Source organism: Sesamum indicum, linkage group LG11 (genome assembly GCF_000512975.1).
Source record: "Sesamum indicum cultivar Zhongzhi No. 13 linkage group LG11, S_indicum_v1.0, whole genome shotgun sequence".
NCBI lineage: Eukaryota > Viridiplantae > Streptophyta > Magnoliopsida > Lamiales > Pedaliaceae > Sesamum > Sesamum indicum.
This window is the reverse complement of record NC_026155.1, coordinates 6,036,399-6,059,562: the sequence shown is the minus strand read 5'-3', so window position 1 is coordinate 6,059,562 and position 23,164 is coordinate 6,036,399. Positions and strand designations below refer to the sequence as shown.

The 23,164-nt window shown below is 35.2% G+C and overlaps 5 protein-coding genes across 6 annotated transcripts in view; 1 reads left to right on the top strand and 4 right to left on the bottom strand.

The window, feature by feature from the left end:
- Positions 804–2,129, bottom strand: LOC105173788 (aspartic proteinase CDR1-like). The gene has a single exon (XM_011095667.1). It carries the CDS (start codon positions 2,127–2,129, stop codon positions 804–806), a length of 1,326 nt encoding a protein of 441 aa, XP_011093969.1.
- On the bottom strand, positions 3,017–4,490 carry LOC105173787 (aspartic proteinase CDR1-like). The gene has a single exon (XM_011095666.2). It carries the CDS (start codon positions 4,423–4,425, stop codon positions 3,079–3,081), a length of 1,347 nt encoding a protein of 448 aa, XP_011093968.1. The 5' UTR covers positions 4,426–4,490; the 3' UTR covers positions 3,017–3,078.
- On the bottom strand, positions 4,640–8,871 carry LOC105173399 (AUGMIN subunit 7). The gene is made up of 9 exons (XM_011095118.2): positions 8,582–8,871; positions 8,415–8,500; positions 7,999–8,060; positions 7,135–7,226; positions 6,900–7,025; positions 6,677–6,767; positions 6,434–6,541; positions 5,790–5,888; positions 4,640–5,056 (listed from the first exon to the last, which is right to left on the bottom strand). The coding sequence occupies exons 1-9, from the start codon at positions 8,713–8,715 to the stop codon at positions 4,859–4,861; spliced, it is 996 nt and encodes a 331-aa protein (XP_011093420.1). The 5' UTR covers positions 8,716–8,871; the 3' UTR covers positions 4,640–4,858.
- On the top strand, positions 15,642–17,314 carry LOC105173398 (xylulose 5-phosphate/phosphate translocator, chloroplastic). The gene has a single exon (XM_011095117.2). The coding sequence runs from the start codon at positions 15,846–15,848 to the stop codon at positions 17,100–17,102; it is 1,257 nt and encodes a 418-aa protein (XP_011093419.1). The 5' UTR covers positions 15,642–15,845; the 3' UTR covers positions 17,103–17,314.
- The window catches only part of LOC105173396 (protein NUCLEAR FUSION DEFECTIVE 4-like), a 6,624-nt gene continuing 604 nt past the window's right edge, over positions 17,145–23,164 (bottom strand). The window contains exons 2-4 of one of the 2 annotated variants that reach the window (XM_011095115.2): positions 19,649–20,511; positions 18,832–19,352; positions 17,145–18,748 (exon numbers count right to left, since the gene is read on the bottom strand). In XM_011095115.2, coding sequence (XP_011093417.1) covers positions 18,845–19,352; positions 19,649–20,511 — 1,371 coding nt within the window. In that variant the 3' untranslated portion in view covers positions 17,145–18,748; positions 18,832–18,844. Of the gene's footprint in view, positions 19,353–19,648; positions 20,512–23,164 lie in introns of both variants that reach the window. The other variant, XM_020697746.1, reaches the window with a different exon arrangement.

Below are 23,164 nucleotides of genomic sequence, written 5' to 3'. Positions count from 1 at the left end.
AAAAGTATCATCGATCAAGTACAATCTCCTCTTAGCTCCATGAACTGAGACGCCCTCAAGCTCAATAAGTTGAATACCACGGATCCTCTTCCTTGGCCGACCCCTAGAACCAAATAATATCATTTTAAATTTAGTAATTTAACATATGTTTGATCCAAAATGAATCACATAATACAAAAAATGCATTCAAATAATTTTTTATTATTCCAGTAACTAATATTATTTTAAATTTAGATACTTTAACATAGTTTTTAGTATACAAGGAAATATATAATATAAACAATACACTCGTCTATTTTTCTAATTTCTCATTAGTAATATCTATTTAAATTAAGATAGTTTTTTTTTTAGCTAAAATGAATTATATAATACAAATAATACATTCAACTAATTTATTTTTTGTATTTCTTATATAGAGTTGGATATATGTAAAATTATTTAAGAATTTATATATAATGCCATAATTTTATATTAATAATATATTACATATGATTAAATAAATAAATAAAAAATTTAAAATAAATTGGGGCATGGTCGGTAAAAACCCGTAACCCGGTCGAGTCTAATAAATTAGGATCTGGACCCAGCTAAAAGGACTACCAAACCTGCCTCAATCGGATCGAGGCCCCGATTGCCATCTCTATATATAGGGTTTTGTAAGACGGTCTATAATTTAAAAAAGTATTTGTATGTTAAAAAATAATAGAATATTTATAATTATAACAAATATAAGGAAAGCCATCTGTGATTTACCCAAAAATAAATAAAAATAACAACTTGCTCTCCATATTCATAATTTAAACTCATGTTTTGCTGCAATCAGTTGGCTTAAAGGACACAGTCCTCTTCTCCAAGTCATACCCCACCAAGAAATCCATTTGTGCCAAATTACCATAAATTGCCACACTAGTGGCTGGTGCAAAAGCAAGGCAAAGAGCACTTTTGCTAGTTTTAACAAACATATTTACATACTTCAACTTCAAATCTGCCCCTTTGAAATGCACTGTGATTTCTGGCACTTGTGCTGCATTTTCTATGGAAAGATAGCACAAACTCAAGAGCCCTTGTGGATCATCAATCTCTCTCAACTTCATTTGACTTTTCACTTCTGCTATAACTTTGTTGTACAACTCCCTTGGGAGAAATGTCAATGTTGTCCCTGAGTCTATGATGATGTTGCCCTCTCCAAGTGGCTCGGAATCATTCGATTGTGAAAATGTTGAAGGGCTATAAAGGTCAATTCTCTTGTTGCCGACGGTAATTGCTTCCAATGTCAGAAAGTAGAAAGTGTTAGGAGTTTTAGAGATGATCGGTGTTGTAACCACGTTGTGGCCTGAAACTACAGCGTGATCGCCAAAACTCATTTTACTTGACTTTGATGTTTCACTGAGGTGTGGTACCAGGCAATATGAAAATTTGCCTCGAATTAAAGGGTCCATTTTTGTAATTAGAGACGCTTTGCCACCCCCGAGACCGACGATGCCCGATGCACTAGCACCAAAGCTACTCTCGTCATGGTATCCACATCCAATTGTCACATTGGGAATTGTCACGGTTCCTAGTTTCATAGATTCTGTAGCAAGATCACCATTACTAAATGATCCGTCGCCGTATTCTGCCGTATAGCGACAAATGCCTTTAAAACCGTCGCAGAAAGCGCTGCCAAGGAGAGAATTGCATGGACTAGAAGTACAAGAAATAGGTTTGTACGTGGAAGAATGAGTGGGTTCAAAAAGTGATGCTTTTTGGTGAAAGCCTAGGCTAATAGGAGGTTTGCATCTTATCCAAGTGAGATCGCTGCCTGTATCAGCAATAGCTAGAGTTTCAACTGGCGGCGTGCCAATTGAGAATTTCATGAGATATTCTCCGTTATCTGCAAAAACAGCAGTCGAGGCCAACCATAGCACATGATCTTGTGTTAGAGCATTGACACGATTGAAGGACCGTCGCAAAGAATTGATTACTCGTTCCGAAGACGTCGAGGAAGAAACGAGGGAAGGAAATTGTAAGAAGTCTCTATGCAAGAGGGCAATGCTAAAACCTTGTGCTTCACACAAGTGAAACCTTCTAGTGATAGAAATAGCAAAGATTAAGGATGTACAAGCAGTGACAATTGGATCAACTTTCATGGTCCTAACCATGTTCTCTCTTTTCCCCTTCTTTTTAATGAAGATGGTTTTCAGGGCTTTGTGTAATAAAATGAAATCTTGCGGACATGAATTTATATTGAGCAAATCTTGTTCAGGGCAATTGCCAATGATGGGGATGGTAAAGGAATCCTTTGATAGGTTTTGGGATTTTAATTTCTTGCACAAAATTGGTAATACTTTTATACCATTATTATTGAAAATCCCCAGAAATTACTAATTGGGGCATGGCTTAAATTTTTTAATATAAATAGTCATTACAAACCAACAGTTGTCACGCAATATGATCCAAATTCAAAATATACTAATGTAGTAAATAAACTATTTACATATTTAAGAAATGTTTATTGAACTGCCCATTTTGGGCAGATGGTCCATTAAAGGGGAGTTTGATAGGGCATTTGATGTTACTTTAAATTCTTGAAATCTATATCAAGAGAACTTTTTTTAAAATGAATTCAAAAATCAATCAAATTTAAATAGCAAATATTTTTAAAATTTTGAATATCATGGTCTGCAATCTGTAGCAAACATTTAGCATTAATTTTAGGGATATTTATAATATCCCGTCCTTGTGTTTGGTGTAATTGTACATAATCTTTTTATTATTTGGAAAGTACATCTAATACCTTAACGTTTGATGAATTCATTCGTTAATAAAAATTCACAGTAATTGCTGACATCAGCAAAAAAATTAAGTAAAAGTTTATATTTATCATCGATTAACTTATTACACATCAATTTATTATATATATTATCCTTAAGATTATTGAAGATGAAGAGATTACAAATATCATATTTTAAATTGGAAATCAGTTAAACCGATCATTAGAAGAAAAAGTTCAAGAAGCAAGAAAATAATAGCTGTAGATTCATACTATTTAGTATTATCGCACTCGGTGCATATAAGAAAAGTTTCAGAGTGTCCAAACTACTGTTTGCTGCAATCTGTTTGTTTGAAAGACAGAGTCTTTCTTCTGAGATCAAACCCTACCAAGAAGTTCCTCTGTGCCAAATTACCAAAGATGGCCACACCATCATGAGGCACAAAACCAAGGCAGTGGACATCCTCAGAAACTCTAAGGAAAGTGTTTGTGGGGTACAACTTAACATCTGCACCAACAAAATGCACTGTAACTATAGGACCTCTGATTTGGCCATCAGGAGTCTTGTAACACAGCCTAAGCATGTCTCTTGCATGAGCTTGTTCCAACTTGATTTCCTTCTTCATTGCTTCTTCCAGGGGTTGATAAAGTTTCTTGGGAAGATGTGTTAGAACGGTTCCAGAGTCGATGATGATCCGTTCGTTGAAGAAACCCAAGATTTTGGATGATGATGAGGAATTGGAGAGATGGGTCATAGCCAGAGTCTTTTTCCCGACGCTTATTCCTTTAAACCTCAGAGCATAGGAGTTTCTGAAAATGTGTAGGCCGGTGGAAACGACACTGGCACCAGAAACTACAGAGTTGCTGCCAAAATAAATTTTGCTGGACCTGTAATTTTTTATGTGTGACTGAGAGAGTAAGCAATAGGAAAACTTCCCACCAATCACAGAATTCATTTGGTTGACAAGAGAACCTGGTCCCGACCCTAGGCCAATTACTCCAGATGCCTCCTCATTGAAGTTGCCTAAATTTTCATAACCACAGCCAAAAATGAATTTACGTTGAGATATTGGTGTACCTGATGTAGAACTTATGGTGAATGTGTCCGAAGATATGGCACCATGAGAATAAGATCTGTCCAGATACTGCAAAGAATACCTGCATGTGTTGTCACCTAAAATAGAAGGCCTCCCTCCAAGGGATTTGCAGAGTTTTGAATTTCCAGGCAGCACTTTGTAAGTTGATGATTCCCTGGGAGTGAAAAGAGGCTGGTTTTGACGGTAACAATTATCACATGGCGCACATTGCACCCATGTAAAAACACTGCCAGTATCAAGAATGCCCATGATCTCAAAAGATGGTGTGCCAATGGATATTTTCAAGAGAAAATCTCCACTGGAAGCCATCAGCAGTGTAGTTGAGGTTGAGGACATCCTTGAAGCAAATGACCTGGAAGCGAAATAATCAGGACGATTCCTGGAGCGCTGTAAGGCTTTGTGAATAAGGTCCCAGTAAGTCACTGAAGAGTTGTGCAGAGGAGAAATTAAGTAGTCTCTGTGAATAAGGTCAGTGCTAAAACCATCATTGCATAGTTCTGTATGAGAAGATGCAGATAGAGGTACAGAAGATGTTAAAATGGAAAGAATCAAGCAAAGTGACATAAATACTGCCATAGAATCGACACTCTTGATTTACAATAAGAAGATCCAGTACACAAGGGAAATAGCGCCTCTAAATTGTTATCACTGAGGCTCTCTTTGTACAAGGGATGTAGCTTTTACAGAAAAGTAGACATTGAAGTGTTAAATATGGATAACCTCCTTAAATATTTACATGAAATCTATGCCTTTATTGCTAGATCCTCATGGATAACAAGGATAAATTTGGATACTTTCATTCATTGCATTAGTCAACCACAAATGTTTCAGCATGGAATTTATCAATTTTTCCAATACAGCAACAGACATCAAATCTCATGATACACACCTGAAGACAATGATTTGAGGTAAATAAAGAATGAAATGTGCATTAAAAACATTGACCCACTCAATTATAACCGAAGAGGTTGTTCTTCCCTTCAGCTTTGAATCTCTTGACAACATGTAATTACAAAGATGCCTCTTCACCCTTTTCCCGTGCAATAGATGCAGAAAGAATTCCCAGATCCCGGTTCAAGAATGTCAAAGCAGTCTCACACTCTGAAATTATTCTCATAACTGAAGATGGCTCGCCTGCCACTGTCTCAGAAGACCCAACCGCTACTGCTGCATGCGAATCCCGAAGGTTCTTCAAGTTCCCTAGAAACTGTCAGAGTGAAAGAGAGAAATGCCTTACCATCCCCTTCATCGTAATTCTAATTTACCAAACAACTTAAAACAAGAAATTAGAATATTGAGCATTTGCAGACATACAAATAACAGATTCTATATTTTCTTAGTAGCCTGCATAAGATGTACTGTCCATGGGCTAATTGACTGAATGTCCAGTCACACAACTAGCGGAAAGAAAGCCAGAAAAAGTCCATCAATGAGGTTAAGTAATATTATTACAAATATCACTTAATTTACAAAAGTTCCGTTAATGCATATTAACCAATCAAAATTAGAATTTGACTGAGTTTTGTGCTATATATTATAACAAAAAAAAAGTTACAATGACAGCCGATGGTCAGTTAGAGAAGCTTTTGTGATACTCATAAAGCGAAAAGGTGTGTCAGGGAATTCTGAAAGTTTTTTCCTACTTAGAGATGCTAAAGGACTAATATACGTGACAAACCCCCAAAGGTTCTTGGATGAAAGGTACAGAAAAGGCAGGTGAAAGTGAACAGAGAGAACGAAGATATGGGCGTGGATGAGTATTCAAATGACCTCCAACAAGTCGAACCCTAGTGGCAATCAAAGGAATCCTTCTCTTATAAACCATAAAACACATGAGAACCACTGAAAAGCCATAAGCTGTTGAAACATTGAGCAAAACAGCATTCTCAACAATGAATAACCAATTATTTACTAACAGAAGCCAACTGGCAGTGAGGTACCTTCAGAAGCATCTTGTATGCTTCTAACAATCTATTTGCAGCTGGTCCAAAACCATGAAGTTGTGGAACCTCCATCATATGTGTCCACGGACGTATTTCCTGCACCATAGTTAAGTAGTTAGAAACAGTATTTACAAACAACATATTTGAGCACAACGCATGATTGAACAAAACTATAGAGCAAAATTGAGCTCTCAACCAGTAAAATGACTAAAGTTACATTCAAAATTTATTACGGTCATTATGTAATGTAATGCATAATCAATTACATTCAAGAAACTTATACTCTGAGCTCTGTTCATTCAAACAGAAAGTCAGTCAATACCTTAGTTCTAACAGCTATTTTAATACCAGTCTCCATAGACTCTTCTCTAGCAAAGGTATATGATAAATGTATAAATTTCACAGGATAGTGGAATGTCAAAAACATAACAGAAATTCCAGATGTTAGGTTCATCGATCTCAGGCATTTTCAGTATTCTTCAACCAAAGTCACAGACAACTGAACTGCAAGCATTTACTCTAAGTCCTTAATTTTTGCAGGAACAGATAATTTTTTAAATTAGTGGAAATAATGGAACAAGCATATGAGCTAAGCTACACAATGCAACAAGCAGAAAATAAAAAAAAAAAAAAAAGCAAACCTTGGTGTAAATGGTATTAAAAGATCTTGCAGTTTCAAGAAAAGATTCCAGATGCGCCCGTAATTTTGCTTCAACCTCAACATAGTCCTCATCAGGATTATATGGATGCTACAGAAGGCAATACCATTAATCAGTGGCTATTGAACACATCAATGCATCCAGAACAGATGAATGAAATTAATGCCATAACCAGGTGAAGTTTCTAAAATAAAAGAAGGTGGTAAATAAAAGCTTGAGAAGAACCTTTGAAGCTAGATCATCAACCATCTCTTGAAGGTTCAGAAGCCTGTTTGATTGATCTGAAAGTTGTTTTTCCAAATCAGATATATCTGGCCTACAAGTAAACTTTGATTAAGAGAACAGATAAGTCACTATATCTGCTGAAGAGATACAGTAGTAAGATGGTTTCTGTATAGCAATCTGAAAGAATTCAGGGCAGGAATGTTGCTTAGGATTGTCTTCTTACAACGGATATATGGATTGTATTTGCACATCTGCAGGAAACAACTTGCATTCTTCGGAAAAAATTTGAGCCTGTTTCTCAGCTATGGCATCTATTAGTTGTATGTCTCTAGCGACTTGCTCATCTACACTGGAAAAAGTAAAAATAACTGCAACTAGTTGCTTATATAAATTTAAGGATACAACAAAGTGATAGAGATGTACTTGTTATTGACAATAAATGCAGTAGATATACAGACCTCCACTCAGGATTATCAGCATACATGCTTGCCTCCACGAGATCTACGATAAGACGCAGCATTTCAGTACGATCTTCATAACTTCCACGACCCTGCAACCAAAAGTTACACCATGCATCACTAGGAAGAAATACGTACACTCAGCATGCCTTTATTATAGGCAATATTCAGAAGAAATGTGAATCTATAATGGCCAGCAGAAACCTATATGCATGTCAGTTTTTCTAGAAAGTCGGAAAAACAAAAGAAGCTAAATCTTTAAACCTTGGTTTAACAGGTTTAAAGTCAAAACAGAAGAATGGTGAAACTGACTTTAGATGAGAAACATATCATTCCTAAGAAGCGGTATTGCAAATTCTTTGTCCTTGTATAGCCAAATTCCCATAAACCCACTTAGTGAAGACAAGATTATCACAAAAGCATTACTATACAAGAAAAGAGAACGGATCGTGCTGCTACATGAAAAGGTTTGCACGTTTTCTTTAATCAAAATGCACAAAAGGAGGAACCAAAGTTACGATTTTGTGTACAGCATAAAAATTAAAACAATTAATGACATTATAGCAAACAAAGATGAATTCAGGTGGCATTGATGTATCCGGAGAGCGTTGGCCAAAGAATAATTGACCATATTTACTTGAATTTCTGAATGTTCTAAATATAGTACTCAAGTATTACTTAGCTATATTCTTTCCTTAGAAAATAAACATAATGAAAGGAGTATAAAAGAACAGCCTTGATTGGAGAAGGTCTGGCAGACTGGAATTCAATCCCAAAGTCATCGAATGCAAGATCTGGCAGGAGACATAACTAAATATACATAATAGCGGAAATGGAAGCAGAGAGGATTAAATCTAAACTTACTTGAATGGCTTCAGTGTCTATAGTAGTGGTAATACCCAGAAATTTTGCGATCTCTGCCAAATCTGCAAAATTTCAAAAAACCAAAGAAGGTAATTCACAAGTAATTCACATATTCCCTATTAGAACTCTGTTCCATTCAGAATATCGTCCAAAAGCCACAAGTAGTCGTAGCACAAAGTCAGTTTTTCACAATGATCAACATAGAAAACAAGGTGCACGAAGAATGTCATCAAGTAATACTCCAAACACCCAAAACGGCGAATTCTCAATCCTAATCATGATTTTCTGAACAAAATTACACTAGAGGACCGTTTTACATTTTTGTATGGGATAAATGGTTGATAGAAGTTTAAAAGTTAAAAGACTACAAAATATATAGAAAAGGGTTACAAGGGGTTCAGAAAAATGACAACTACATTGTATCCTGGAGGTTTCTTCGTCTCGATCCACAGCATCCCCTTGTAGATTCTGCTGCGAAAACGGCGACTTATCACCCAATAATCTGCAAAATAGTCAAAATAGACAAAAATAAAAACCCTATCATCAAAAAATTTCACACAATTCAAAGAGGGAGTTTCCGGACTTGAAGAAGAGCCATTCGAGAAGAGCATAGCGTTCCATGCCGGCGAAGAGCAGCGACTGGGAAGGGGCATTTGCTCTCGGGTAATTCAACATCGCTAATTTCTTCTGGACTTCTTCCATTTGCTTGGATGCCATTCTGATACAAATCCCAATTGCGGAAAATCTTCGCCAATTGGGGTTTTTCACAGGTTTGCAGGAAGTGAAAAGGGGAGTCTGTTGATTTGAAAATTTGTATTTTGCTACGGTTGAATTTGGTTTTGTTTTCAAATTGAAGTTGCATCTTTTTTTTTTCTTTTTTTTTGTTTCTATATTAGTCCATTCAACCAAATAATCTGTATACAAAATACAAACTAACAGTTGACACAAATCAGAATATCTTACCTAAAGAACAATAAATGTGTTTGAGAACAGTAAAATGTAATTGAGATGTGTTTTTTTTTTTTTTTTTTCATATGAGAAAAATTCTCATAGAACCAATCACCATAGCTTGATAGCATAAAATACATCTCACAAGTTAGCATGATAAATAATTCGAGTCAAGTCAAATATATCATTAACTAAACTTATTTGAATCAGCATCGAGCTTACAAAATTGCAATTAAACTTGATTTGTATTATTAGCCATGATAAAACCCATAATCTCATCTAATAATATGTTTACTTAAAAATGGGAATGGCTCCGCATTCACTGCATGACCCAAAACTCATTCACTGCACAAAACTCTTCGGTATTATTGAGTGATTTAAGTCATGGATGGCCCACCACTTTGTGACAATTTTTTCTCTCCCAATCATGTCCTAAACTGTAGGCACGTTAAGTCTATTTTACCCTAGTTTGGCATTCAATTTTCAACAACCACATGTCAAAATCCAAGAAATGTCATATGTTTTTTTGACAAAATGTGACTTGAATTTGTTTCAAGATTCATCATCTCTCCTTGTTCAAGTTGAAGTTTCTTTGTTTTTCTCATTTCTTCCAAAGGTTAGCTCCACTTTCTCACTTTTCGGTATATTGTTCTTCTTGTGATTTATTTCTCTCATTTCCTTCCTGTAGTGACATACTTTTCAAATCTATCTTAGGTGTATCGGGAACTATTATTCATAAGCTTGGGAATCTCTATCCATGTTGTTGTTCGTTTAGTGTGAAGGTGTGTAAATGTTTGATTTTTTTTTTTTTGGAGTTTTAGTAGATCTTTGTGCTTCTGCCTAATATAAAAATGTCCAGTAGATCTTCACTTGACAGAGTGGTGGTGATAACAACTTTTTGTTTTAAGAAATTGTTATGGAGTTGTTTCTATTGTATATGAAAATTTGTTTCAACATAATACAGTTGTACTATTTTGTCTTCAGCAAGTTATATTTTATGGTCGACCAAGCAACATGCTTGGGTTCCAGTATTTCATTTGCATTTTAAATGTTTTTTTTATAGTTCTACTGTATTGAATCAGTGAAATTGATTTTGAAAATCATAATAACTGCATTGCAATTAAACACCACTAATATCACAAATAAACAATGTAGGTCGGACCCCCACTCCAAAATATTGGTGTGTGCTCTTTGTTTTATGATATTGTGTGTCCAACTATTTGGTAAAAAATTATGGATCTTGCTATAAGCCTAAACGTTATCTTTTTGTACACGTTTTTTTATAATCTAATATGTACTTTTCTCAGTCTTATCACCAGTTTTATACAATTGTTTATACTTGAGTTTTTCTTGATTTATAGTATGAATGACTCAACATTTAAAAATATTTGTGGCTATTCAACTTATAATCCTTGAGATTACCTTTGCATTGTACTTGTTTTGGTATGTTTTTCGACGCCGACAATGTCAATGTCAGAGTATTAGATCAGTTGGTACTCGTCGGTACAACATAAAGATTAGGATACCCGACCAAGTTAAGCATCTTAAACAAATAATTGAAATTAGTGATGTGAAATGCCTGGATAACCTATGCATGAGTAGAAATTCATTTGGTCGTCTCTGTCGAATCCTAGAATCCTCGGTTGGTGTACTAGCAACTAGACATCTTACTGTTACGGAACAAGTTGCAATATTCTTTAGTGTGCTTGCTCACCACAAGAAGAACTGTATGGTCAAGCGTGACTTCATACATAGCAATCGAACAATCAGTAAGCATTTTCACTTGGTTTTGAGGGTTGTGCTCCGTTTGCAGCCATTGTTATTACCTCATCCAACTCCAATTAGTGAAAGATGCCAAGATTCTCGCTGATGATGATTTAAGGTAAAAAAGTTTTCTTGCCATAATATGTTACTCAAATGTCTAAAACATAGACTTTGTATTGATTCTGTTTATTCAAAATGTTAAAGTATTAATTGTAATTCATTTTAATAGGGATGTCTTGGGGACTAGACGGGACGCACATTGAAGTACGAGTATCAAATTTTGAAAAAGGGTGTTACTGTAATTGCAAGGGCTAAAGAAGTTTAAACGTATTTAGTGTTTGTAATATTAAAGGAATGCTTACATACGTATTGTCTAGTTGGGAGGGAAGTGTCGCCGATGGTTGAGTATTGCATGATGCTGTTAGTAGACCAACTGGACTGAAAGTGCCTACCAATATTTTTTAATTTAAATTCAATTCTATTCACAATAATTGCAATTACGTTATCTACTTTCCTCGTAATTTTTATGTTTTAGATTCTAATATTTTATCTATAGGTAAGTATTGTCTTTGTGACAATGGATGTGCTAACGAGGAAGGTTTCCTCACCCTTACAGTGGTGTAAGATATCATTTAAAAGAATGAGATCGTGATGGTGGTGGGCCAAAATGCACTTGAGTTATTTAATATGCATTGCACAGCGGCACGTAATGTTATAGAACGCACTTTCGGCTTACTAAAAACTAGATGGGGAATTTTGCGAAGCCCTTCGTACTACTCCATTGACGTGCAAAAAGTATTATTATTACTTGTTGTCAATTGCACAATTACATACGTATGGATATGCATGATAACCCGTTGGAATGTGAATTCCTCTTGAAGTCCGAAACAACACAGATCTTCCAAATACGAACTTTGTCAGTTCCATTGAAACAACTACTACATGGACCGTATGACATGAGGAGCTAGCTTCAAATATATATACAGAATGGTTGTGTCATTGAACGATCTTTGCAGAAGGCCAACTTTTCCAATTTATTGTCATTTTTAATTAATTATGATGTCCAAGACTGTTGTACTAGCTATTAATTTTGCCAATGTTTGGATGTATTAATGTGTGAATTTAATTTCATCACAGTTCTTCCATAAATGAACCCTCTTAATTTGCCAAGTTTCTCATTTATCTGATATTTCTTTTTATGTTAATGCATAGTGCCCGATTACATGGTTTCATTTTAAATGATTTCTTGAAATTACGTCCCTTTGCAAATGAACCTATTGGATGAGGAAGGAACTAGCAAACCAAGATGATATAAGGCAAATTCAGATAAGACTAAGACTAGACGTACATGGACCCAATGTGAAGAAGAGGCTCTAGTGAATGCATTACGTACCATATGTAGTACAAGTTGGAAATGCGAAAATGAGTTTAGAGTTGGATATTTGAACCAATTGGAGGCCCTAATGTGCAAACAGTTTCCTAACGGATCTTAGGGCCGAACCACACATCAATAATAAGATTCATATTTGGAAGAAGTACTATAGTACACTAGTAAGCATGGTGGGCAAGAGTGGTTTGGGATGGGATGAGAACAGGTGCATGGTTACGGTGGACACACAGGATGTTTGGGATGAGTACTGCAAGGTAAAGTTGATTTTCTAAGTAAATTATTTTTCAAGAAATTGCACAGTACAACATGCATTATACCCCTTACTTTTTTCTTGTTAACACTATTTCCTGCATTATCTGTATTGTTGGACAAGTCAATCGCACCACAAGGACAATGCACTACAAGTCATGGCCCCTTTTTTCCCAGCGTAGCGTGAAATATTTTGACAAGCACAGAGCTAATGGTGAGCGCACATTAGAAACCGTAAACGAGTTTGTCCAAGTGGCGAAATCAAATTTTGGTCAAGTCGACACTCAAGACTACTACGTTTCCAGTGTCGAATGGTGTCTTGAATTTGGATACGTAGGAAATAACACGGAAACATCAGACGAAATTCAGGTAAACCATGATCCTAATTTACAGTCCACTACTCAAATAGGAAAAGTACTAGTACATCCAAGAAAAGAAAGGGATTAAAGGTTTCAAATGATGATGGATTGACAAATGTTGTGTCCCCTTTCTGTGAAAGTACAAATGCACGTCTTGGGTGAGTTAAGCAAGAAATTGTTTGTTGATTACTTAGAAGGGGAGAAATGGGCAGCAATTTATGAGGCCGTGGGTAAGGTTCCTGGTATTAATATGAATGATCAAATCCTAATTTCTGATAGGCTCGTGGACAATCCCAAAAAATGGACCTATTTTTTCAGTTTTCCTGATGATACTAGAGTTGGCATGGTGGGATTCATGCTAAATGGAAAAGTGTGACCAACGGTAGTGAGGATGGGAACATAGGTAGTGGATTTTTTTGAACGGTCGGCTGCATGCATTGTGATGGGATAGGAAAATGGAAAGGAGAAATTACTTTGATAAAATAAATTTTAGGATGAAAAATTCACTTTTTTTAAATCATTTTATTCCTTTTTAAATATTTACTATGAGGGGCAATTTGAAATTATACATTTTAGACACCAAAAGTAATTATTTTAGGGGGCCTATACTTAATATTATAATATATGTTGTGACATGTCATACTTCAACTAATTTCAAGTAATTCGGCTGAAATCAACTCTTCAAGCAGCAGGCCAATCGGTTCCTGGATTGTTTTGGTTGACCTAACAAGACAGTTCAAATGGTCATAACTCTTTCCAAATAAGTCCAGATCACGAATCAATTTTTTTTTTGTAATTATATTTTTTCATCTGAACTATGACCATGTTTATACTTTGGTATCAAATTTTTTTTTTTTTGTGTGTGTGTGTGTGTCAAATTGTCATATCAATTTTACGAAATTTTGCACCTTGCCATTTGTAACTATTTTTCCATCAAATTTTTTGTCAAAAAAACCACATGCCATTTACATGTGATATTTAAGGGTTGTTCGATTGGTATTTTTTATGTTTTCAGTTGCTTGCTCTTTTTCCCTTAAGCGAGTTCGGGCTCGGGTAGGCAACTCACCAGGAATAGTCTACAGAAGCGATAGGCCAATTGTAGTTGATTCCGTCTCAAGGCCCATCTCTGACTTAATAGCCTAGCCATATCGGAGGCTACCCAGCTACAACTTAAAAGAACGTGTATGCACAACATGTGATATTTTTTCGATAATAAAATCTGTAAAAAAAACGATCATATTTGGTAAAGTAGAAATTTTGCAAAGTTGAGATGGCAAGTTGACATAGTAAAAAGTATAAATTTCAAAGTATAAAATGAGTATAGTTCGGATGACAAAATATAATTTATACTTTTTTTTGTTATTTAGCTAACACATACAACTTTCCAATGACATACAATCATTTTGTAACAAGTCTCTCACATTCTCACACTCCTTTCTCTCGAATTTTGGATATTTCCAAGCTCACTTTTGTACTCCATGCAATTTTATCTCCGCATCAACAGATTCAACCATTATTCTCATATTATTTTAAGTTTTCTTTTATTTCATTTAGAAAAATCGTTACTCACTTAAGCATTGGAGTGATAACCTCTATTTTGTAGGTTAGACCCTCATTAATCTTGAAATTTTTGTAAAGATCATTTGATATGTTGCGAGACTTAGGTACATATCAGATAGTATAGATTTTCATTAATAATTTTGTTTATAAACATTTAAAATTAATTAATTCTACTAATTTTGATGAATTATTTATTTTATTTCTTTACCTTTTTATTGAACTAAACAAATATAATCAAAATTTAAGATGTTGAGTGTACTTCATAGTAAATTATGCATAATAGTTAAGGAGCCAAGTAAAAAATTAGGGATTGCAATTGAACGTTATTTTTCAAAGTCCCGTCCTAGATAGGGCCGGTTTATTACTCATATTATTGAGCTTGGATTTGAGTCCTAAAATATTAGATTCGGTCGGATTCGGGGCGAGTTACACGTTTTGTACAGAACCCACCACAGATACGCTCCGGTCTATTTTTTTAATATTTTTTGTTATTTATTTATTCATACGTAATACTTTATTAATAGAAAATTTTGATATTATAGGTAAATTTTTAAATAAGTTCTCATATATCCGTATAAAATACCAAAGAAATAGTTGAATGTATTATGTATACTATAAAATTTATTTTAGATAAAAAAGATTGTGTTAAATTACCTAAATCTACAACGATATTAGTATTACTTATAGAAAAAAAATATTTAAATGTATTATTTGTCTTATACAATTATTGAAAATTATATTAAAGCATTTAAACCTAAACTAATATTACTTATTAAAAAAATAAAATATTAGTTAAAATATATTTTTTATATTATATAAAAAAATTATGTTAAATTATTGAAGTTAAATTGATATTAATTAATTAAAAAATAAAAATTTAAATTTGATAGGATGGGACGAGATAGGGCAATCCAAGGCGGGATGGCAAGGTGGGGCAAGGTTTTTAAGGGAACAGGGGGTGAGGTTTCACGAAGTGGGGGCGAGTTTCGGTGTGTCCCAAACCCATTCCATTGTCATCAATATGAAAAATACCCTTTATTTAAAAAGAAAAAAAGGGGGAAGGGGAGGGGAGGGGAGGGGACAGAGAAAACATCCCACAATCCCACTGAAATTTCGCTTCAAAGAGAATCAAATGTTTCACTTAAATTGTGGGTATTGTATACTCTCCCGTCTCCACCTACCACTATCTGATGAGTGGGGTCAGCTGATAAGCGCCACTTGAAGAACAACACACGCTAAAACGACGCCGTTCCTTTCCTATTTCTCTCGAGACACGTGCGGCGCGTTTGGTTTCTTAATTTATGAAATTCGGTCAGACAGATTGAGACAAGGTTTCAAAGAAAACCCACAAAACATAAATAAATACAACAAAAAGACTAATGATTTTTGTGTGAATATAAATGTGCAAAGAACCTAGACCTGCTGCTGCTGCTCAGTAGTTGGTAAGTGCATTCACCTCTTGTTTTCAATGTGTTTTCTTGTATAGATTTATAAGGCTTTTTCCCGCATTAGTTTGGGTTCTTTCCAGTTGAGGCAAAAGAGAGAGAGAGAGAAACCTGTGAATCCCATCAGCAAAAATGCTGTCTTTAAACCTTCTTCCACCCTCAAAGGTCACTGTCTCCAAATCCAGGGGTAGATGCCCCATTAATGCACCGCTTTTGGATCCAAATCTTGTGAACAGGACTCAGAAACAAAGAAATGCGTCTTGTTCCTCATTTGGGTTCGGGTATTCCAGTTCGAGTTTTAGCCACCCGGTTTGCCAGATCTCTAAATCGGGATTGGATTTTCGGAGATTCTTGGGACACCCTTTTGGAGTTTCTTCAAGATTTTCATCTCAGACGCTCGGGGCAGCCGCTGGAGCCCCGCAAGAATCCAGCCCGGATGGTGAAATTGAAGTCTCGAAGCCAAACAAGAATCTCAAGCTAGCTGTTGTTTTTGGGCTCTGGTATTTTCAGAATATTGTTTTCAATATTTACAATAAGAAGGTGCTGAATATATTTCCATATCCATGGCTTCTTGCATCGTTTCAGCTGTTTTGTGGGTCTGTTTGGATGTTTATCCTCTGGTCTTTGAAGCTTCAGCCTTGTCCAAAGATTGATAAATCCTTTATTGTTGCGCTTCTTGGACCTGCACTTTTCCACACTATAGGCCACATCTCAGCATGTGTTTCATTCTCCAAAGTGGCTGTTTCTTTCACTCATGTGATCAAATCTGCGGAGCCTGTGTTTTCAGTTGTTTTCTCATCGTTTCTTGGTGATTCATATCCTTTATCAGTCTGGCTGTCAATTCTCCCCATTGTTTTTGGTTGCTCATTGGCTGCCATTACTGAAGTTTCCTTCAACTTTGAAGGTCTTTGGGGTGCTATGATTAGTAATGTTGGGTTTGTGCTTCGGAACATTTACTCCAAGAAGAGCTTGCAGAGTTTCAAAGAAGTTAATGGGTTGAACTTGTATGGTTGGATTAGTATAATCTCGCTTTTGTATCTATTCCCCGTGGCCGTATTTGTGGAAGGGTCTCAGTGGGTTGCAGGATACCACAAGGCTATTGCGACCATTGGAAAGCCGACGACATTTTACCTATGGGTGATGCTGTCTGGAATATTTTATCATCTCTATAACCAGTCCTCATACGAAGCCCTTGATGATATTAGCCCACTTTCATTCTCCGTTGGTAACACGATGAAGAGAGTGGTGGTTATTATTGCTACTGTCTTGGTTTTCAGGAATCCGGTTCGGCCACTAAACGCGCTTGGATCGGCTATTGCTATTTTTGGTACTTTCTTGTATTCGCAGGCAACGGCTAAGAAACCAAAGGTTGAAGAGAAGAAGAATTAGAAGGATGTGTTCTAAATTTCATGTTGTTTTTCCATAGAACTGGGCTCTTTTCTGTCACTTCATTGTTCATTCTGAGCTGTTAGGAATTTTTGTTTGCTATTGCCTTCTGCTTAAGGAGTTCTAAATGTTTCTCATCTTTCTTCACTAGACATTGCATTTAAGATGCGAATGTTTGGGAATCATGCTAAAATATGGATATTCTTAACACTGCATCAATTTATGTGGCTGTAAAACTGGAAAATACTATCGCTTGTAACATGGTTACTAGCATTAGGCTTCTGGTTCCAAAGTATGGTGGAATTATCATTTTTACCCTAATTAAAAGGATATTTCATTTCTTTTCCTGGATATATATATCATAGCTTCTGCTAAATATATGTTTCAATTGCTGTCATTGTTTTTGAAATTTTCTTGGCCAGCTTTTGCGAAAGGCAGCACGATCTCGTTCTATTTCAAGTGTTTTAATGGAATTGTTCTGGTGACAATTGATATATTTTTAATAGTTCAAGAATCAGAAGAGATGTCTGGTGCAAATATTCTTATCCCTGCATCTGTAGTCCTTTTTCGTTTAGTTTGAAATTTGCTTTTGATTGATAAAGTCTGTCGTCTGTCTTGCCAAATTAACTTCTTAACTAAGGAGATGCATGTTCCTAGACTGAGGAGAAAAAAATGGGTTCACTTTGGAGAAAAAGCCTAACAGTGGATGCTCAACATTTATGAGTGGATGTCAGTGCAGCAACAGAGAACATAAAGAAGAGAAGGTACTGTTATATAGCCTTCAACTATGATCTCCATATGTGGTTTTGCACAGCTTGTCTTTCTTCAGCATCTAGTTGTTGCTGTGGATCTGGTTTTGCTTTCTTTCTAGTCTGTAGGATTTGGTGTTAGGAGTTCATCTTTTTTCCCCTCAGATAGATCAGGAATCAGGACAGGGGAACAAATATTGGCTGGGGCCTGAAAGTTTAATACTCTATGTGATGCATAAATGCAGTTGCGTATTGCAATTGGCTATTTGTACCATATTTTGCTCTGATATCTCATATAAATCATTATATGGATGACTTCCTTGAGCCCATAAGGAATGGGGGTTGTAAAATAACTTTACCCATGTGTGTGGACTGCTATTCAACTCCTGAAATAGGCGAAGGCGATAAAAATCTGGTTTGCAGATGAAACATCGTCTCAGAAAATTTATCTTTGTTTAGAACTGATTTCATTTGGTATTTCTGTTGCCACTATGATATTGAATTATACATCCTAGTGATCTTCACTTATACTAGATCTGTCAGCAGAACAACTCCTGGATTCAAAGTTCATATCCTCAGGGGTAATTTTCCGTATACAAAAATGTTTGATGTTGGATCGGCTCAGCTTTTTGAGTTGAATGATCCAAGCTCATGTTCTGGGCTTGCATCTGCTGTTAATTCTGTTCAAATCTTCGTCTCACAAATATCGATCCAAATGGTGTCTCATGTTTCACCGAACAGCCGACTCTCACATGTCTTCCATGCCTTTTCTGCACACTTGGAGGTGAGTATATGTGCTCTTTACAGCTAAAAAACTGCATTCAATCTTTTACTCTTAAGAGGAACTAGAGGGCACAAAACTTGTATTCTTGCAGTGTTTTCTCCTGCACTCTGATAAATCTGCAATATCAAGAAAACAGGACTTAAAAAGGGGGATTCCCTTCATAGTTATCTTGGACATTACAAGTTAAGTATAATCTTACTTGAGCTCAAACCTCAAAATCCATCGCTCGATGGAAAGGGTCTCAACAACATAAAATGAGTTCTATGTTTTTGTCTCTCCAACCGGTCATAGGTAGTCTTAGATCTACGGGAGAGCAATAAACTACAACTTAGACCCAACAGTGAGATCCACCACCACCATACAAAGGTTTCATGGTAGCAACCCCAGCCAATGCATACCTTTGATCCATCCTGTGACACAACCTTATCTGACTTTCCTATATTTGCTTCGTAAACTAGAGCTGCAAGATGACTGTACACTAGTGATCCAAGTGGGATGTTTGTAATGAGAATGTTGTGATTGACTCCAGCACTGTTGGGGCCAAATAGCTCTGCTGTTATTGAGACTGCTGCTGAGTAAACGAAACCGGAGCTCAGTCCAATCAAGGCTGTGGCAGTAGTCAGTGCTGCTTTACTGTCTGATGAAACAAGCAGAAGGAATGCAACTTGGGTTGGGACAAGGGCTGAAGCAAGCCATCCAGTCCTTGCGTAGTACATTTTGCTGCATAGTTTGAAAACCAGCTGACTTATCAACTTTGTGTTATCATAGGAATGGATGAACTTGTCAGGATAATTATACACTCCTTGAAGTTTGTGTATATTACAACAGAGGTCCTCTATTATGGAAAATTATGTTAATACCTCATGCAGCCATGTTTTACGTTACAGAAAAATGTAACTGCATCAAGTTATTTTAGGTTGATTTGATATATTTCCGAAACAAAAGGATGTTTACCATTATATGTCCAAACTTCAGAGTGTACGTAATTATCTTTAGTTGTATGTTCAGATACTTACTCTCGCAAGAAGTCTGGCGCAGTAGAAAGCAAGCGGCCGAAGAATGAGCAAGCAGAATAGAGACAAACAAGTGAGCGAACATCTGAATGATAACCTAGCGATTCAGAAATCTGGCCCAGGTTGTTACTGTAAGCTAGTGCTATTGTTCCTCCACACATGTATGCAACATAGTACAGCCAAAAATCCAGCCTAGTAATGAGCAACTTAGTGGAGTGTTCTTCTCCCAGCACCACTGGCCGTTCGTCTTTGAACAGCGGATTGTTGTCAACATCCTCCTTTTTCAAGTCCCTATCCAAGAAACCGTTAGGGCTCTGCATCTGCACTTCCAAGAGCTCCCTATGATCCTTATCAATCAAAATGAAACTCGAGTCTTCTTGTTGGAAGCTAATGTTGACAACTCCCGGTACCATTAGAGGTGTAACTAAGGGAAGTACCAACAAAACTATAGCTCCAGTTAAGACGAGACGGGCAACAGTTACATCTGATGACACTGAATTTAGAACAAGGAGGTACAGGCCTGCACTAATGGCCACAGCAGTCGAGAGAAGAAAGTTGGCAGTGTCATGATGGTGAGTGCCGTCAAGCGGAGGGGCATCAGGAGGTGAGTAACGGATCATCACGAGAAGGGCCGCAGCCGATGTGATCAACGGAAGGACAGCGTTGAGGAGGAGAAAGAGTTTGTGATCATTGGGGTTAATTGAGTTAGCAATGAGGTTGTACATGGCACCACTCAGACTGCTGAAACTTGTACTGAGTGATAGAGCTAGAGCCTTGTTCGCTGGGAAATATTTGATGCAGATGACATAACATACTGTGTTGAACCAGCAGATGCTACAGCCAGCCAGCAAAGACAACATAAGTACCTGCAGAAATCAGAAAGATCATCAAAGTTGTTCCTTTGTCAGTAATTTGCACACTAATTCGACACTTGAAGCAAAAGTTTGGCAACATGGAATAGGACTAAGAGGGTGTTTGGCTAAGTTTATTTCGCATAAAATTCCGCATAAAATTCCGCATCTGTAAAAATAATTACAAGACAAGAAAATTTATCGTCTTAAATATATGAAAAGTCCAAATTTGTTATGAATTTTAATTGGTGACCCAATTATTAATCAACTTATTTTGGACTTTTGATTCGTAATTTATTCTAAAATTTTGATGTCATGAGATATTTTTAGAACTTATATGATTACTTAATATTTGATATATAATAATCTAAAATATCTTAACATTATATATAGATAGCAAGCAAAAATATAGATTAGTATATATAAAAATATGTATATTTATTGAAAATATAACAATTTTTTCTTTTATAATTATTAGTGTTTACGAAAAAAAATCTAATCATCAAAGAGAGAATCACTTCAGGATTATGAATTAGGAAAATTAAACAATTTTAAAATTTTCATTAATAATAAATCAATTTTTATCAAATTCACCTAATATTCCCATTTAATATTTAAAATCACTCAGAGAATAAAATGTTTGTAAAATCATAAATAATGGGTCTCTAGAAACAGCACAAAACTCAATCACAAAACTGTGAAATCTTACACTACACTTGCACTGCGATTTTTCTTTCCACCCTCACATTTCTCTCCATGTAGTTGTTTTTCAATTGGTGAAAGTAAGAATTTTTTGATGTGGTCGAGGTTTTTTTGTTAAAAGATTAGATCAGGAATTTTACCACGATACAATTACACACCAGGTGAAATGCAATTTCCGTAAAAAGTGCAGTTCTCAAGAAAAAAAGTATCAATCAATGAATAGCGTTCTCCCTTAAAAAATTAATATTTTAGTATTTATAGTAGTGTTGGAGGTTATATGGTGTGGTGGGTTGCATTTACTTAATGTGTGCCTCATACATATCGAATTACTTTTTTACCCTTATAATTTAATAGTTTTTACTAATGTACATCAAATTTTATAAAATTGACAGAGTTGTTCTTAAATGAGCACATTACTCCCTTATGAAATTGACCTCATGTGATATTGAAAATGAGCACATTACTCCCTTATGAAAAAAATATAGCAATTTACCCCCTTGTACTTTTTAAAATGAAGCAATTTACCTCCTTATACAGGGAGGTAAATTGCTTCATTTTAATAATCATAAGGGGTAAATTATTGTATTTTAAAAAATATAAGGAGGTAAATCACTATTTATTTTTTTATAAGAGGGTAATTTACATATTTACGATATCACAAGATAATTGCTTACATTTTTCCTTTTTTTTCCCCCTGATCTATAACTTTACTAATTTGCTTTGTCAGTTATTGCACTAAAAGAATGCATTAACATAATAATTAATCAAAGATATTATCATGTGATTCCAAAACTGAAGATTCCCTCCCATTTGCTCTCTTCTTTCTAATAATTTTAATATTAAATTATTTATTAAATACTTATTTTTCCTTAATTTAAATTATTTAAAATTTCTATTTATTTATTCTTAAAGCACATATCTTCTTTATGGTAGCTTTATATTTTAATTTTATTGTACCACTTAATGAAATAAAATATTTTTTTATTTAGGTAATTATATACCTTATTTATTTTTATCTTTTAAATTATTTATATTTTTTTATCAATAATACAATTATCCCGTGCCTCGGCACGAGTTAACTAATATATATATATATATATATAAATTATTATTCAAATCAAATTTAATAACATTAAACCAATTACATAATAAATATAATATTCTTATAATTTTATATTGGAGTTTGTTTACACTTTTTTAACCAACCACTTTTGCTTCACTTAACAGGCAAACATGACCAACCAACCCATATTTGTTTATTTGCTGCAGTTGATGGCCATTGTCGTTTCCTCAATTACGCCCTACCCCATCCAACTAAAATTACTACTCTCTTTATTAGTTTATTAGGTACACCAACATATATATAAATATTCAGATTTTATATTGCAAAAATAATATTATATCTGTAAAATTCACACCATCTATATACTAAAAAAAATATTTTATATTATAGATTGTGCACAAGAATTAAAGTCTATAAGATCTAATTTCCTATTACGTCGGAAAATTCTAACTTATATTGAATTTAGTCGAATCAAAGTCAATTATACGACAAGTGCAATATGTTGTGAGGTGATGTATAATTAAAAAAAAATAATTAATAATATAACAAGCGTATAATATTCGTACTCTTGGGATTATGCCCAAGTAGCTTGGTAGGTGGCCACATACATTATGATGCTTCACCAACCCTTAACCAACAACAATTTTTGCAGCAGCTCTACACTTGGTGTGGGGTTCATCATAGGTTTCAACACTTGGAGAAAACTCAATAACTCTCAGAAAATAATACTGATAATCAATAATGTTTTAGTGTAACGGCTGAAATTGATATTTCATGAACAAGTACGAGGTCATACGTTCAAATTCGTCGGACAAGTGGACATTTGTATACAATTCAATTATAACCGTTTTAATCCAAAAAAAGTGTGGGGGGGGGGGGGCGGGGGGGAAAAAAAAAAAACCC

Coding starts and splice junctions, on each gene's coding strand:
- LOC105173788 (XM_011095667.1), bottom strand. CDS start 2,129: ATGAAAGTTGATCCAATTGTCACTGCTTGTACATCCTTAATCTTTGCT.
- LOC105173787 (XM_011095666.2), bottom strand. CDS start 4,425: ATGGCAGTATTTATGTCACTTTGCTTGATTCTTTCCATTTTAACATCT.
- LOC105173399 (XM_011095118.2), bottom strand. CDS start 8,715: ATGGCATCCAAGCAAATGGAAGAAGTCCAGAAGAAATTAGCGATGTTG. Junction 6,768..6,899: donor ATACAATCCATATATCCGTT/GTAAGAAGACAA, acceptor GTTTACTTGTAG/GCCAGATATATCTGATTTGG. Junction 6,542..6,676: donor TTGATGATCTAGCTTCAAAG/GTTCTTCTCAAG, acceptor TGCCTTCTGTAG/CATCCATATAATCCTGATGA.
- LOC105173398 (XM_011095117.2), top strand. CDS start 15,846: ATGCTGTCTTTAAACCTTCTTCCACCCTCAAAGGTCACTGTCTCCAAA.